This window comes from Pelophylax lessonae (assembly GCF_965119305.1).
Source record: "Pelophylax lessonae genome assembly, chromosome: 2".
NCBI lineage: Eukaryota > Metazoa > Chordata > Amphibia > Anura > Ranidae > Pelophylax > Pelophylax lessonae.
Genome location: NC_138769.1, coordinates 435,402,342 through 435,419,195, shown reverse-complemented (window position 1 = coordinate 435,419,195; position 16,854 = coordinate 435,402,342). Strand labels below are relative to the sequence as shown.

Sequence of the window (16,854 nt, the reverse complement as noted above, 5' to 3'; positions counted from 1 at the left end):
CAATCATGTGCAAGCAAAACATTTTTTTTTTTTTTTCATTTTCCTTGCACGTAAATGGGTATTCTTTGTAAAGTGAAGATTTACCTCTATTAAAGTTCCAAGACATTCTTGAGTCTTTTTATAAAGGGGTATGAGAATGATCCACTTCTCACTCATTCTCCTAAGAACATTAACCTTGAGTACATGCACAGCTTTTGGACTCAAGCACATCATTTCTATGTCCCTGAATCAGTTCGGGTGGAAGCCCTCAGGTTAGTGCTTGACTCTAAACTTGCTGGACATATTGGGGTTTTCAAGTTGGAAGATCTTTCATCATGTTCCTTTTGGTTACAAGTAGGGTTGAGCAAACCCGGACTGTATTGTTCGGGATCGTACCGGACTTTTGGGTATTCGGTACCCGGACACGGACCAGAACATTTCACTGTGTGTTCGGGATACTGTCCATTTTTCGGTAATGTTATTTGATGTTTCGGCGCGGTTTTAATGGCGCGGTTTCAACAGGTGCAAGGCAGCCAATCAGCAAGCGTTTAACTAGTGTGCCCTTAGAAGCCATCACAGCCATGCCTACTAATGGCATGGCTGTGATTGGCCAGTGCAGCATGTGACCCAGAATCTATATAAGCTGGAGTCACATAGCGCCGCTTGTCACTCTGCTATAACTATACTAGGGAGAGGTTCCTGATGCTGCTGCTGAGGGAGAGATAGGAGACTATTGTAGGGGCAGGCTGGAGATTGCGTTCAGGGAAAGAATAGGAAGAATCTTCTTTAATCAGACAGCGATCTGCATTGATTGTATTGTGTGGGGGTGCAGTGCACAATCTTTTTGCCCTGACCTGAGCCCAGTGAGGAGGAGGAGGGAGAAAAAAAAACTTTTATCAGTCTGTTAGGTGGGCGGCGTGCAGTGTGTAGCGGCCATGTAATGCAAGCTCAGTGCATATGTGTCTGCTTAATCTGCATTTAAAAAGAAAAAAAACTTTTTTCCTTCATATTTTACTTAGACATACAGTGTTTAGACACTGCTTTTTCTAATCTACTCTTCAAAAAGCACCAAAGTAAGGCAAAAATAATTATTTTTCAGTATTTAGGGAAAAAAAATATTTTTCAGTTTTTCATTCAAATGGGTTTTATTATTCAATAGTGGAATAGAACAACAACAGTGTCCAACCTGTTAGGCGTGTGGCGGCCAAGTAATGCAAGCTCAGAGCATATGTGTCTGCTTAATCTGGATTTAAAAAAAAAAAAACTTTTTTCCTTCATATTTTACTGTGACTTACAGCATTTAGACACTGCAGTTCAAATCTGCTATTCAACAAGCACCAATTAAGGGGACAATTATTTTTCGGTTTTTCATTCATACGTTGCAGTGAGATACACCCATTAGATACTGTTGTTGTATTCCACTTTGCAATAAAAACCCATTTAGGGAAAAAAAATAATTGCAGGCTAGTCTGCATATGTTACAGTGAGATATACCCTGTGCATACTGTTGTTGTATTCCGCTTTGCAATAAAAACCCATTTAGGGGAAAAAACTTTAATTGCAGCCTAGTCTGCATATGTTACAGTGAGATACACCCTTTGCATACTGTTGTATTCCGCTTATCAATAAAAACCCATTTAGGGGTAAAAAATAATTTGCAGCCTAGTGTGAATATGGTACAGTGAGATACACCCTATGCATACTGTTGTTGTATTCCGCTTTGCAATAAAAACCCATTTAGGGGAAAACAAATAAATTGCAGCCTAGTCTGCATATGGTACAGTGAGATACACCCTTTGGATACTGCTGTTGTATTCTGCTTATCAATAAAAACCCATTTAGGGGAAAAAAATGTAATAGCGGCCTAGTCTGCATATGTTACAGTGAGATACACCCTTTGGATACTGCTGTTGTATTCCGCTTACAATAAAAACCCTTTTCGGGGAAAAAAATGTAATTGCAGCCTAGTCAGCATATGTTACAGTGAGATACACCCTTTGCATACTGTTGTATTCCGCTTAAAAATAAAAACCCATTTAGGGGAAAAAATAATTTGCAGCCTGGTCTGCATATGGTACAGTCAGATACACCCTTTGGATACTGCTGTTGTATTCCGCTTATCAATAAAAACCCATTTAGGGGGAAACAATTTAAATGCGGCCTAGTCTGCATATGTTACAGTAAGATACACCCTGTGCATACTGTTGTTGTATTCCGCTTTGCAATAAAAACCCATTTAGGGGGAAAAAAATTGCAGCCTAGTCTGCATATGGTACAGTGAGATACACCCTTTGGATACTGCTGTTATACTGCTGTTGTATTCTGCTTATCAATAAAAACCCATTTAGGGGAAAAAAATTAATTGCGGCCTAGTCTGCATATGTTACAGTGAGATACACCCTTTGGATACTGCTGTTGTATTCTGCTTATCAATAAAAACCCATTTAGGGGAAGATCCAAAATCCGATAAATATGAGGAGAAGGTCAAATAAGGGACGTGGCCTGGGTCGTGGTGTTGCTGGTGGAGCTCCTGTTGCAAGGAGAGGACGTGGTCGATCTGTGCCAGCTACACGCACAGGTGAAACGCCTTTCTCAGCTGCGAGTAGGCGACAAAACCTGCAGCAGTATTTGGCAGGGCCTAATGCACCTCTACAAATGTTTAGGCCAGAACAAGTACAGGCAATAGTAGATTGGGTTGCTGATAGTGCCTCCACTTCCTTCACATTGTCTCCCACCCAGTCTTCTGCTGAAAGGTCAGAGTTGGCACCTGCAGCCGATGTCCATCAATCTTTCACCTCACCCCCTTGCAAATCAGCCAAGCAGTCTGAGCCCCAAGTCATGCAGCAGTCTCTTCTTCTTTTTGATGACTCTGTTAGCATGGTTTCCTAGGGCCATCCACCTAGCCCTGCCCCAGAAGTGGAAGAGCTTGAGTGCACCGATGCCCAACCACTTATGTCTCAAGATGAGTACATGGGAGGACCATCGCAGTACGTCTCGGATGATGACGAAACACAGGTGCCAACTGCTGCGGAATTCCGAATTGTGGAGACTGACAAGGAGAGCAGGGGTGAAGACTGGGTGGAAGACGATGTGGAGGACGATGAGGTCCTCGAAACCACATGGAATGAACGTCATTCAGGTGACCTGAGTGGTTTGGAGGAAGAGGCGGTGGTTGCACAGAGCCACCAGCACAGCAGAAGAGGGAGCAGGGTGCAAAAACGGAGCGGCCGTGCCCTAGACACTACGCCTGCTACTGCCCAATGCAGCAAGGGACCGAGCACACCAAAGCCAGCTCAAAGGAGTTCCCTAGCATGGCAGTTCTTCAGACAATGTGATGATGACAGGACACGAGTGGTTTGCACGCTGTGCAATCAGAGCCTGAAGCGAGGCAAAAACCTTCTCAACCTGAGCACAACCTGCATGACCAGACATCTAAGTGCAAAGCATGAGCTGCAGTGGAGTGCACACCTCAAAAACCAAGAAAGGTCTCAGGCTCCTCCTGCTTCCTCTTCTGCTACTGCAGTCTCGGCCTCTTCATCCACCTCTGTAGTGACAGTGGCACCTGCCACCCCGCAAACAGAGGATCCACCAGAAACACCACCGCCTGGGTCACCAACAACCATCTCCACAATGTCCCGTGGAAGCTCTCAGCTTTCTATCTCCCAAACACTGAAGCGGAAGAGGAAGTACCCCCCTACCCACCCGCGATCCCTGGCCCTGAATGCCAGCATTTCAAAATTCCTGGCCTTTGAAATGCTGTCATTCCGTCTGGTGGAGATGCAGAGTTTTTAAAGCCTTATGGCGGTGGCTGTCCCACAGTACGTTGTGCCCAGCCACCACTACTTTTCCAGGCAAGCCATCCCTTCCCTGCACAACCAAGTAGGTGACAAAATCAGGTGTGCACTGCGATCAGGTGTGCACTGCGCAATGCCATCTGTGGAAAGGTCCACCTAACTACAGATACGTGGACCAGTAAGCACGGTCAGGGACGTTATATATCTCCCTAACAGCACACTGGGTAAATGCAGTGGCGGCTGGACCTGAGGCGGATAGCAGTTTTGCTCATGTCCTTCCACCACCGAGGATTGAAGGGCGCTTCAGTTTTCCCCCTGTTCCTAACTCCTCCTACTCTGCTTCCTCATCCTCTACCGCCTCTTCTTCCGGTCAGCGTAACACCTTCACCACCAACTTCAGCACAGCCAGGGGTAAACGACAGCAGGCAGTTTTAAAACTTGCCTGTTTGGGGGAAAAACCACACACCGCGCAGGAGCTGTGGAGAGGCATTCAACAGCAGACTGATGAGTGGTTGCTGCCAGTGAGCCTCAAGCCCGGCCTGGTGGTGTGCGATAACGGGCGAAATCTCATAGCAGCTCTGGGCCTAGTCGGTTTGACACACATACCTTGCCTGGCGCATGTGCTGAATTTGGTGGTGCAGAGGTTACTTAGAAATTACCCCGATATGTCAGAGCTGCTGCAGAGCTGCGGCCGTGGTTGCGCACTTTTGGCGTTCTCACCCTGCTGCTGCTCGCCTGTCAGCACTGCAGCGTAACTTCGGCCTTCCCGCTCACCGCCTCATTTGTGATGTGCCCACAAGGGGGAACTCCACCTTGCACATGCTGGCAAGACTGTGCAAGCAGCAACAGGCCATAGTGGAGTTTCAGCTGCAGCACGCATGCGTGAGTTGCTCTGGGGAACAGCACCACTTCACCACCAATAACTGGGCCTCCATGTGAGACCTGTGTGCCTTGTTGCCTGTTTCGAGTACTCCACCAACATGGCCAGTGCCGATGACGCCGTTCTCAGCTTAACTATCCCACTTCTATGCCTCCTTGAAAAAACACTTTGGGCGATGATGGAAGGGGGTGTGGCACAGGATGAGGAAGAGGAGGAGGAGGAAGAGGTATCATTTTCAAGGCTTTCAGGGCAGTCATTAACAAGTGGCTCTGAGGAGGAGATGGAGGAGGATATGGAACCATGTTCACAGCAGGGTGGCACCCAGGCCAGCTCATGGCCATCACTGGTGCATGGCTGGGGGGATACGGAGGACACAGAGGATACACCTCCCACAGAGGACAGCTTTTCGTTGCCTCTGGGCAGCCTGGCACACATGAGCGATTACATGCTGCAGTGTCTCCACAACGACCGCCGAGTTTCCCACATTGTAACTTGTGCTGATTACTGGGTGGCCACCCTGCTGGATCCCCGTTACAAGGACAACGTACCGTCCTTAATTCCCTCACTGGAGCGTGATCGGAAGATGCGTGAGTACAAGTGCACGCTGGTAGACGCGCTGCTGGTGGCGTTCCCACCTGACAGCGGGGGCACAGTGGAAGCACAAGGCCAAGGCAGAGGAGGAGGAAGAGGTCGCCAACGCAGCCAGGGCACCGCCAGCACCTCAGAAGGCAGGGTTAGCATGGGCGAAATGTGGAAAACCTTTGTCAGCACGCCACAACAAGCAGCAGCACCACCAGCTAAAATGGAACGTCTTAGCAGGAGGCAGAATTTCACTAACATGGTGGAGCAGTATGTGTGCACACGCCTAGACGTACTGAATGACGGGTCTGCCCCCTTCAACTTCTGGGTCTCCAAGTTGGGCACATGGCCTGAGCTTGCCCTTTACTCCTTGGAGGTGCTGGCGTGCCCTGCAGCCAGTGTATTATCTGAACGTGTATTTAGCACGGCTGGGGGCGTTATCACAGACAAGCGCAGCCGCCTGTCCGGAGCCAATGTGGACAAGCTCACGTTCATTAAAATGAACCAGGCATGGATCCCACAGGACTTGTCCGTACCTTGTGCAGAATAGACATGTATACCGGCTTTACACAGCGATTGTTGTATTTGATCTTTCTTACTCTTTTGGGGTGTACCCTAATTTTAAAAAAAATGTAATTAAAAACCAAAAACCAGTGTTGGCTACCTAGTCTTCCTCCTCCACCGCCACCTCCACCGCCACCTACACCGCCGCTTCCACCTACACCGCCATATCCACCGCCATATCCACCGTCACCTCAACCTCCTACTCCATATGGGCCTCGTCCTCCTCCTACATCATTCAAGATTATTATTTTTTATTTTTATGTTATTTTAAGTTATTTCCCTATCCACATTTTTTTGCAGAGCACTTGCCATGCTCTTAAGATGATTTTGCTGCCATTTGCAGCCCTCTAGCCCTTTCCATGTTTGTTTTAGTGCCATTTTAGTGCTCAAAAGTTTGGGTCACCATTGACTTCAATGGGGTTCGGGATCGGGGTAAAGTTCGGGTTAAGTCCGGGTCACGAACCCAGACTTTTTGTCAAGTTCGGCCGGACCTGCCGAACCCAGACATCCAGGTCTTCAATCAACTCTAGTTACAAGAAAGAATTATGTGACCTCATGTTTGACCTGTGTACGCAATAAAATACCCTGATCTTCTCCTTTGCAGTTACTTGAACCACTCCCTATTCCTTCAAGACCATGGAAGTCACTTTCTATGGAATTTGTGCTTGATTTACCTCCCTCAAAAGAAATTACCACGATCATGGCAGTTGTGACTGTCTCACTAAGTTGGATCATTTTATATCAGTTAGAGGGTAACAGCTTCTAAACAAACTGTGGAACTGATGGTTCAGGAAATCTTTAAACTACATGGAATCCCTGATGATATAGTTTCAGACAGAGAAGTGCAGTTTACTTCAAAATTTGGGAAAAGCTTTTACTCAGCTTAAGGTGTTACAATGAATCTATTTTCTGCTTTTATCCCCAGTTTAACCACTTGCCGACCGCTCACATGGAGCATACTGCGGCAAAGTGGCTCAATTCCGTCCAGCGACGTAGACCTACGTCGCTGGACTCCTCCCCTTGTGGGCGGCACGCACGCGCCGTCGGAGGCCCGCTCCCACTGTATTCAGACACAGCGCGAGTCGGGCCAGGGGAGGAGAGGCAGTGATCACCGCCGCTCTTCCCCAATCGTCGGGGATTGAGTGAGGAAATCCGCCCGCTTGTGTAAACAAAGCGTGCGGATCTCCTATGTGACAGGCAGGGACAGATTACAGGATTCAGCATAGCTGAACCTGCAATCTGTGCCTGTGTCACACAGTCCCCTCCCCCCACACACGTCAGTAAGCACCAGGCATATATTTAACCCCTTGATCACCAATAAAGTTAACCCCTTCCCTGCCAGTGTCATTATTACAGTAACAGTGCATATTTATAGCACTGATTACTGTAGTAATGTCACTTGTCCCCCCAAAAGTGTCAAAATGTCAGTCAAGTGTCCGATCTGTCTGCCCCAATGTCTCAGTCCCGCAAAAAAATTGCAGATCGCCGCCATTACTCGTAAAAAAAAAACCAATAAAAATGACATAAATTACATAAATCTTTCCCGTAGTTAGTACTGCGAAAAATTGAATATATTTATAAACAAAAAGTGATCAAATACCACCAAAAGAAAGCTCTGTTTGTGGGGAAAAAAAGGACATAAATTTAGTTTGGGTACGGCGTTGCATGACCGCGCAATTGTCAGTTAAAGTCACACAGTGCCGAATCGCAAAAAGTGGCCTGGACATAAGACAGCAAAATCCTCCGGTGGTAAAGTGGTTAATAAAACCCCTTCTCTCTGAGAATTCTCCCACCCGCTCCAACTGTTGAAGTGCAAGGTCAAAAATAATTTGATGTTTAGAAAATTCTTGTTTCCAGGATCTTTAGGAACAAATTACAGTATCCGGTACAATTAGAAGGATATAGGCCAGAAGAAAATTCCTGGGAACCTGAGGAGAACACTCATGCCCCTAGATTAATAAATTAACTCCAAAAACACCAAGAGAGAGGGCGCACTGACAAATGAAAGGAACATTTTGAAAACACATCAGATCTCTATGGGGAAAAATATCATGCTGGGTATCTATACTGATATGGACTGGGTAATGTGTTAGGAACAAAAGGATTCCACATTTTTTGATGAAAATGAAAATTATCGTCCTACAGAGGGCTGAATTCAATGACACCCCAAAAATCAAAGTAAAAAAAGGATGCAGCAGGCTAGTCCATTTTGCTGAAATTTCATTGCAGCAACTCACAATGGTACTCAGTAGTTTGTATGGCCCCCACTTGCTTGTATGCATGCCTGACAACATTGGGGCATGCTCCTAATGAAATGATGGATGGTGTCCCGGGGTATTTCCTCCCAGATCTGGACCAGGGCATCACCGAGCTCATTAATAGAATGAGGTGCAACCTGGTGGCATCAGATGGACAAAAACATAATGTCCCAGAGGTGTTCTATTGGGGTCTGGTCAGGTGAGTTAATGTGGCCCATTCAATGGTATCAATTTCTTCATTCTCCAAGCACTGGCTGCATAATCTCACCACTGTACGGTATGACAGTGGGTCCAAGGATTTCATCCCGATACCTAATGGCAGTCAGGGTTCCATTGTCTAGCCTGTAGAGGTCTGTGTGTCCCTTCATAGATATGCCTCCCCAGACCATCACTGGCCCACCACCAAACCGGTCATTCTGAACAATGTTACAGGTAGCATAACATTCTCCAAAGCTTCTCCAGACCCTTCAATGTCTGTCACATGTGCTCAGGATGAACCTGCACTCATCTGTGAAAAGCACAGGGCACCAGTGGCGGACTTGCAGATTCAGGTGTTCAATGGCAAATGCTAATTGAGCACCACAGTGCCTGGCAGTGAGCAAAAGGCCCACTAGAGGATGTCAGGCCCTCAGGCCACCGTCAAAAAGTCAATTTCTGGTTGTTGGTCAGAGACATTCACACCAGTGGCCTGCTGGAGGTCATTTGTAGGGTTCTGGCAGTGCTCATCCTGTTCCTCCTTGCACAAAGGAGCAGATGCATGTCCTACTGATGGGTTAATGACCTTCAATGACCCTGTCCAGCTCTCTTAGAGTAACTTTATGTTTTCTGGAATCTTCTCCATGCTCTTGAGACTGTGCTGGGAGACACAGCAAACCTTCTGGAAATGGCAGGAATTGATGTGCCATCCTGGTGGAGCTGGACTGCCTGTGCAACCTCTATAGGGTCCAGGTATCGCCTCATGCTACCAGTAGTGACACTGACTCTAGCCAAATTCAAAACTAGTGAAAAACAGTCAGAACAGATGAGTAGGAAAAAAATGTCTGTGGCCTCCCCCTGTAAAACCATTCCTGTTTTGGAGGTCGCCTCATTGTTGCCCATCTAGTATACCTGTTGTTAATTTCATTAACACCAAAGCAGCTGAAACTGAAACTATATATATATATATATATATATATATATATATATATATATAGACTAACAGTAAAAGGAGTTGTCACCCTCTACAGGTCATAAATATATTGAAAGTGATTAACAATAATTTAGACTTCATAATTCCCACTGTTTATCCTATTAATACCTCTACAAATCAAAAAATGTATTACAAATGAGTAAAATGTATGACAGTCCTAAACAGGATCCTACAAATATGATTTATCTGTAATAATAATAATAATGTCATAATGAAAGTTAGAGAAGCTTAATTTAACTATTACTCAAGTGCACACCATCCAGGTGATGTTTCGTGTGTTCTTGAATTTTATTTGCAGACATAGTAGTTAAGTAGAGCCTCTTAAGTATGTTATTTAGTTTTAAAAAGTTGTTAGTTCAGACCTGTTCTAGAGTTTACAAAGTAATTACAGAGCACTCATTAGTCAAGTAGATAAACCAAACAAGTTGACATAAGTGAATTACCAGTCCAGATTGAAACCATTATGATACACTAGGTAGAAATAAATTAGAATGCTACTTTAACAATGACTGAACTCCCAACAACAAGTCAAATATATGTGTTAATGCATGTTGTAGCTGTACAATTTTAATTAGCATCTCCTAGGAATTCAATTAAGCATCACACTATTTTTCTGGCATTCTTAGTAGATGCCTGTATATGTCTTGTCTTTGTGAAATAAATACATAATCTACCCTGAAGTTTGACTCTTAATAGGTAACCTAATCTTTAATACCTAACAAAATTTTTCAAATGACCTAATGGTACCTAACACTGAAAATTATTGATAATATATTCCTACTAATTAACACTATCCCTGTCCCTAATGTTAATCTCTAAATTGAATCCTCTAATACCTGACCCTAAGTTTAGCAATGACTTATCCCTTAGCTTAGGTAAACCTGAAAGCTTGATTATCACCTAAACTACTGGTTCAATACAAACCATATGCACCAACATTATTAACACTTACACATGACAATCTCAATGCCGAGTAGCACCAGTACTAAAATTACAGAGTGTAAAACTTCTGATCTGACTGTATATTGCAGTTTCCTGGGGTCCTTATCTATTTTAGAAGCAGTATATTTAGTACCTGACAGGCTTGACTAATGCAAATGTATCCGTTTAGATTGCAGCAGTAAATTACCAGAAGCACTGACACAATGGAGTTGATTTACTGAAAGTGGAGAGTGCAAAATTTGGTGCAGTTGTGAATGGTAGCCAATCAACTTCTAACTTCAACTTGTTCAATTAAGCTTTGACAAAACACCTGGAAGACAATTGGTTTCTATGCAGTGTTGCGCCAGATTTTGCACTCTCTACTTTTACTAAATCAACCCTAATATATTTTCATTATGTGATTAATGGAACTTAGCAGTGTGTATTCACATTAAACATATTCTGTAATATTAAAGGATAATTCCCCCCAAAACTGATATTTTATTTTTTGCAGATGCTAGTTAAATTTCATAACAATATCTTATACCTCTTCCTAGATTCTGCTGGTGAGATATTTGTGTGTGCGTTTCTGGGTTTGCAGACCTGCTATTGTCAACCCTCCTTGTTGTATTTATTTATTTCATACTATAGAGGATGTAACAAGAGGTGCTGGAACACCCAAATGTGGGTAGCAACCCTCAAAGCTCACAGGTAGACAGAAGCAGACTCAGGAATTATGGCAGAGATATCTCTGTGTTGGAGTTTCTTATGCATATAAGAAGTCCAGGGCTGACCCAGATCAGTCTCCATCTCTAACTAATCTATCATATTTGGATAGAATCATTTACAAGCTTTATGTCATGTAAGTTAGTCAAGGAAAATATCCTCAATTTAATTATGCAAACTGAGCACACCACAATTGCTTTAGCAAAGCTTTCACAAAATCAGACAAAAAACACAAAACGTTCAACAATATATACAGCCATATTATGTTTTAAATCTAGAGAAAAATTGATCTGCTGACCTTTATCCAGCGATGATTAGCCTCCTTTAGGCCACTTTCAATTTTTCTTTTTTCTTCAGAAGATATTGTGGCACTTCCTATAGCTGTTCCACCAGATTCATTCAGTTGTTTCAACACTTCTTTGCGTGGCTGAAGTTCGCCCACTTTAAACTGTTAGAATAAAATAAAAAAAAATAAAATAAAATAAATAGTTTTTTAACCACTTCAGCTCCGGAAGCCTTTACCCCCTTCATGACCAGGTCATATTTTGCTATTCACTGCGCTATTTTAACTGGTGAATGCTCAGTCATGCAACACTGTACCCAAATTAAATTTATATAATTTTTTTTCACACAAATATAACTTTCTTTTGGTGGTATTTTGTCACCACTAGGTTTTTATTTTTTGAAATATAAACAAAAAAATTCCAAATATTTTGGAAATAAAAAAAAATATATTTTTTACTTTCTACTATAAAACCTATCCAAAAATAGATAAATCATAAATTCCTGGACAAAATGCATTATGCTACATTTTATTTGATAAAAAACAAATATCTCAATTTGTGTATGTTGAATGGTTTGAGTGAAAGTTAAAGTCACTACAAACTATGGTGTATAGTATATATTGGAATTTTTATTTTTTTATACTACTAATGGCGGCGATCAATGACTTGTAATGGGACTGAAATAGTGCGATGGGCAATCTGACACTAACTGACTCTGGGGGGAACTGACTAACTGCCAGTGATAGCCTCAGTGACATTTATACAGTGATTAGTAATAATACTATACACTGACACTGTGATAAAGACAATAGCTGGGAAGGGGTTAACATCTAGGGTAATCAAGGGGTTAAGTATGTGCCTAACAATGTGCAATGTGTGTAATGTGTGCTGCTTTGTTCCCTGTGTACAGAGTTTTGGGCTTTGAATGTACGCAGCCTATCAGCATGTCGCGGCCAATGATTTAAGTTCCTGTTGTGTACAATCACAGCGGGTGCCAGTGAGTGGCTCCCTAAACCTGGAAGTAAGCCGCTTTGTGTATAGCAGCGACTTGCCTGCAGTACATTGTGGGTGGACAGTCACTAAGTGGTTAATTAAGCAAACTTTATTCACAGGAGGGGCAGTAGTTCTGACAAATGACAAGACAGAACCTGCAATTTAGGTATGGTGCAATGTAGGCATGGTTTACATGCCTTCTAGGTGCATAAACATAGGAATATATAATAGATTTTTCATGAAAGCTCATCAAAGATGCATCAAGCAGGACGACTTTTTTTTTTTTTTTTTTTTTACGAACTGCACCTAAAATGCACATTGGTGTGAACTTCAGTTTTCTAAATTTCTATTCAGTCCTAGAGTAAAAATACCTGTTTCCTGCCAGCATGCTTCCTGGGTGGGGATTGTGCTCTCAGTCAGGAATGATCTCTTTCCAGAGGTCCAACAGTCAGAACTAGAACTCTCCAATCAATGGGGTCATGAGCTTTGTTGATTGCAGAGCTATAGGTCTGACTTAGTAGTAAAAGCAAAGGTCACCCTCTGCAAGGGCATTCGCTTCTCTAATCAGTATGTGGCTGCCTTAGACAGATAAAACTGGAGGCCTTTAAAACATTGAACACCTTTTTTGATGCATCTGGAATGTATTTGACTGATTTAAATCAAAGGTTTAGCCATGATATTAGTCTACAGTACATCTTGGTTATCTTATTTGCTGTTAACCCTTTCTTCTACAAACTTTTTGTAGCAAATTACTGAAAATCTAACAAAATCACTGATACCCATAGACAGTGCTGTATCTTGACCTAGGCCAACGAGGCCCAGGCCTAGGGCAGCACTTTGAATGGGGGCAGGAAAAAAGCTGCACCCTGCACAAAAAAAAACAGCCTATGCCCGCCTCCCGTGCGAAAAGGGTCCCCCACCGGCTTGTGCTACACTTTTAGTATAGTGCCAGTCTTATGGGGCAAATTGGGCCAGAGGGCAGGGTCCAGGAGGCAAATCAGTCTGGCACCCCCATAAAGCGGTCACACTGCTACCTGCGGTATGATAATACCGGCTGGTGAGGACATTTGGACAGGCCGCAGGCCGCCGACCACGCTTACCCCACAACTGGCCCCACGGCCACCAAAGATAATAGGTGTGGCACTGCAGCCTAATGCTCTGCCTACCCTTCTCTGCCCCCAGGTATGGTAGGCATCACGTCAATAATATACCTTAATTTCTTTAAACATCCTCGTCCTTGAGCGCGAAAATTGAATCGCATCATATACAATTAAGACTTTTAATTGTATATGATGGCAATAATATTTTGGACCCACTCACCTCATATGTGCTATCGCAATATGCCACTGGGTTAGTAAGATTGCTCCTATCTTATAAGATATTTGGACTTGGTTTGCTGCCAATGATTATTTCACATATTTGTATAGTGACTATAGACTTCCTAGTCATTAAACAAATAAGTAAAAAATTCCGATGATTACAATCAATAGCAGCAAACACAAGTCCAAATATCCTAAAAGAAAGGAGTACGCTTACTAATCCAGTGACATAAGGCTGTACTAATGGGCACTGATGAGGTGGCACTGATAAGCTGCATTGATATGGCAGCACTGATATCCTGCAATGATGGGCACTAATATGCTGCACTGATGAGCGCTAATAGGCTGTATTTATGGGCACTGATATGCTGCACTAATAGGCACTAATAGGCTGCACTTGATGGGCACTAATATGCTGCTCTGATGGCCACTGATGAGGCGGCAATGGTGGGTACTGATATGCTGCACTGATGGACACTGATGAGGCTGCACTGTTGGCCACTGATGAGGATGCACTGATGGCCACTGATGAGGCAGCACTGATAAGCTGCACTGATGGGGTTGCACTGATAAGGCAGCATGGATGTGCACTGATTGGTGCACTGATAGGCTGCACTAATGGGCACTGATAGGCTGCACTGGTGGCCACTGATGGGGCTGCACTGATGGCCACTGATGAGGCCGCACTGATGGCCACTGATGAGGCCACACTGATGTGCTGCACTGATGAGGCTGCATTAATGGGCAGTAATGAGGCTGCACTGATGGGCACTGATAAGGCTGCACTGATGGGCACTGATATTCTGCCCTGATAGACACTGATATGTTGCACTGATGGGCACTAATATGATGCACTGATGGCCACTGATTAGGCTGCACTGTTGGCCACTGATGAGGATGCATTGATGGCCACTGATGAGGCAGCACTGATAAGCTGCACTGATGGGGTTGCACTGATAAGGCAGCATGGATGGGCACTGATATGATGCACTGATAGGCTGCACTAATGGGCACTGATAGGCTGCACTGGGGGCCACTGATGGCCACTGATGAGGCTGCACTGATAGCCACTGATGAGGCTGCGCTGATGTGCTGCACTGATGAGGCTGCATTAATGGGCAGTAATGAGGCTGCCCTGATGGGCACTGATAGACTGTGGTTGGGGTCTGTGGTTTACAGATGACAGGATGGGTCATAAACAGGAAAGGGTGTGGCCTTTACAGTAGGGGTTGCGTCATATTTAAATTAAGGGGTTGCCAAAGTTTAGTCAGGCCTAGGGTAGCGCCTAGGGTAGCACAAAACCTAAATAAACCAGTGCCCATAGATCTAATCAACAATGTGCTAAAAATTCAGTCTTGATTCTCAGCACCATAAAAAGCTATCTTTTGTAAAGGGGCAAGGCTTCAAGATTAAAGCAAACATGTATTTTGCCCAATCAGTTTATATAAACAGCCACTTTCAAACATAACAGCATTGCTCCATTCAGTTCTCTCAAAGTGGCATTCCTAAGCCTAATTCCAAGCTATGGAGTAATGGGGGAATTAAAGGAAGGTTAGAATATATGGCTGGGGAGGACTTTGCTAAAGTGAATCTGCTGTTGTGCAGGTGCACAGGTTCACTTTATACACTTCAATACCAGCTACTTTTACCCCCTTCCTGCCCAGGCCAATTTTCAGCTTTCAGCACTGTCTCAGTTTGAATGCCAATTATTCAGGCATGCAACATTGTATCAAAATAAAATTTTTATCATATTTTGAGACAGATGGAGCTGGTGGTATGTTGTTTATTGTGGTGGTATGTTGTGTTGCTAGATAAACAAAAAACATTTTGGGAAAAAAAAACACATTTTTCTTAGTTTCTGTTATAAAATTACTTTCCTCATAAATTTAGACCAAAATGTATTCTGCTACATTTCTTTAGTTAAAAATATCCCAAATCAGTGCATAATATTTATTTTGTGTGAAAGTTATAGAGTCTACGAACTATGGTATATCTATCTCATTTCTTGAGGCGATAAAATGCCAGGATAGTATAAATACCCCTAAATCACCTCTTTTTGGAAAGTAGACACCCCAAGGTATTTAGTAAGAGGCATGGGAGTTTTTTGAATTTTTATCACATTTTTAAAAAAATTAAGACATTCAATCATTTTTTTTTTTTGCAATTTTTTTTTTTTTACTTACTGTCACTAGGGCAGTACAGTGTCATCATATGACTGGGGACAATATGTAAAAAAAGCAGTACTGCTCTGGGGAGGATATCAAGCTTTTGTTTTCACTATGATTATTTTTCCTACAATAAATAACTGGTCACTGATATAAGCAATCATTTTTATGAATGCTATCTATTTGTATGCCATTGTGTACTATTGCGATAGCTCTGATTGGCTACAGCTATCACATGGTACAGGTCTGCTGTGATTGGCCCCTGTACCATGTGGTCACTGTGACCAATCACAGAGATCACAATAGTACACAATGAATGACTAAGAGTGAAATCCACTGTGTACTAAGGACACATGATCCCTGTGATTGGCCTCAGCAATTACAGGTGGCAGACCATGCTACTGTGTGGCCCTTAGGGCATGCCCGAGGAGCACATTTGGAGGACATCATATGACATCCACCCAGGATAAGGAAGCTCCGGACCCTGCTGTCATTTTACAATAGGCAGGGCAGGAATGTAATAAATAAGCAGACTGGAACTGTGTTTGAGTGTAATTCAAGAACAGGACTCTTGCAATTAACAAAAGTGCATGCAAAAAAAATGTGATAAACTATACCTTGACTTTTTCCAGTAATTCATTTAACTGAGGCTCATTTCCTTGCTCTGCTGGTGTACCAGCAATTTCCTCTGCATCTTCTAACCACACTTGGAAATGATTTAACTCTTCTTGAAGTCCATATAAGTTCTTCTTCTCCTCTTCTAGTCTGTAAAAGATGGACAGGGTTTTGTATACACTCAGCCTAAGGCAGGGCAGCTTACTTTGGTAAAAAAACTAGCTGTTTTTTCAGTCCTAGCAATATATGCTAAAGATTTTTTTTTTTTTTACTGTCTTATACCATTTTAGATAGGATAGGGCAAGTGTAGAGGGTAAAGCTCTAAGAACCATAGTTTTTACCACCACTACCTCACCCAATAACACAAATAAGTAGGTTTTGTTAAATTATACAGTTGGGTAGGTATTCGACAGTCCAAAAGTCTAGAGGTTTTAAACAATGCTATAACATGCTGTATAATATATTTAGATTCATTTCATGCATGCTAACAGCTAAACTAAAAACAACTAAACAGGCCAACAGTTTCTGTGTATCTCTATAAGAATGCAATGTGAAGAAAAGATTTGAGAAAGATATTTTTTTGTCTTT

The 16,854-nt window shown here is 43.1% G+C and overlaps 1 protein-coding gene across 1 annotated transcript in view; it reads right to left on the bottom strand.

Moving 5' to 3' along the window:
* DMD (dystrophin) overlaps window positions 1-16,854 on the bottom strand; it is a 3,625,631-nt gene that overhangs the window by 1,371,833 nt on the left and 2,236,944 nt on the right. Inside the window, exons 46-47 of the mRNA XM_082246191.1 lie at window positions 16,269-16,416; window positions 11,189-11,338 (exon numbers count right to left, since the gene is read on the bottom strand). Coding sequence (XP_082102317.1) covers window positions 11,189-11,338; window positions 16,269-16,416 — 298 coding nt within the window. The remainder of the gene's footprint in view (window positions 1-11,188; window positions 11,339-16,268; window positions 16,417-16,854) is intronic.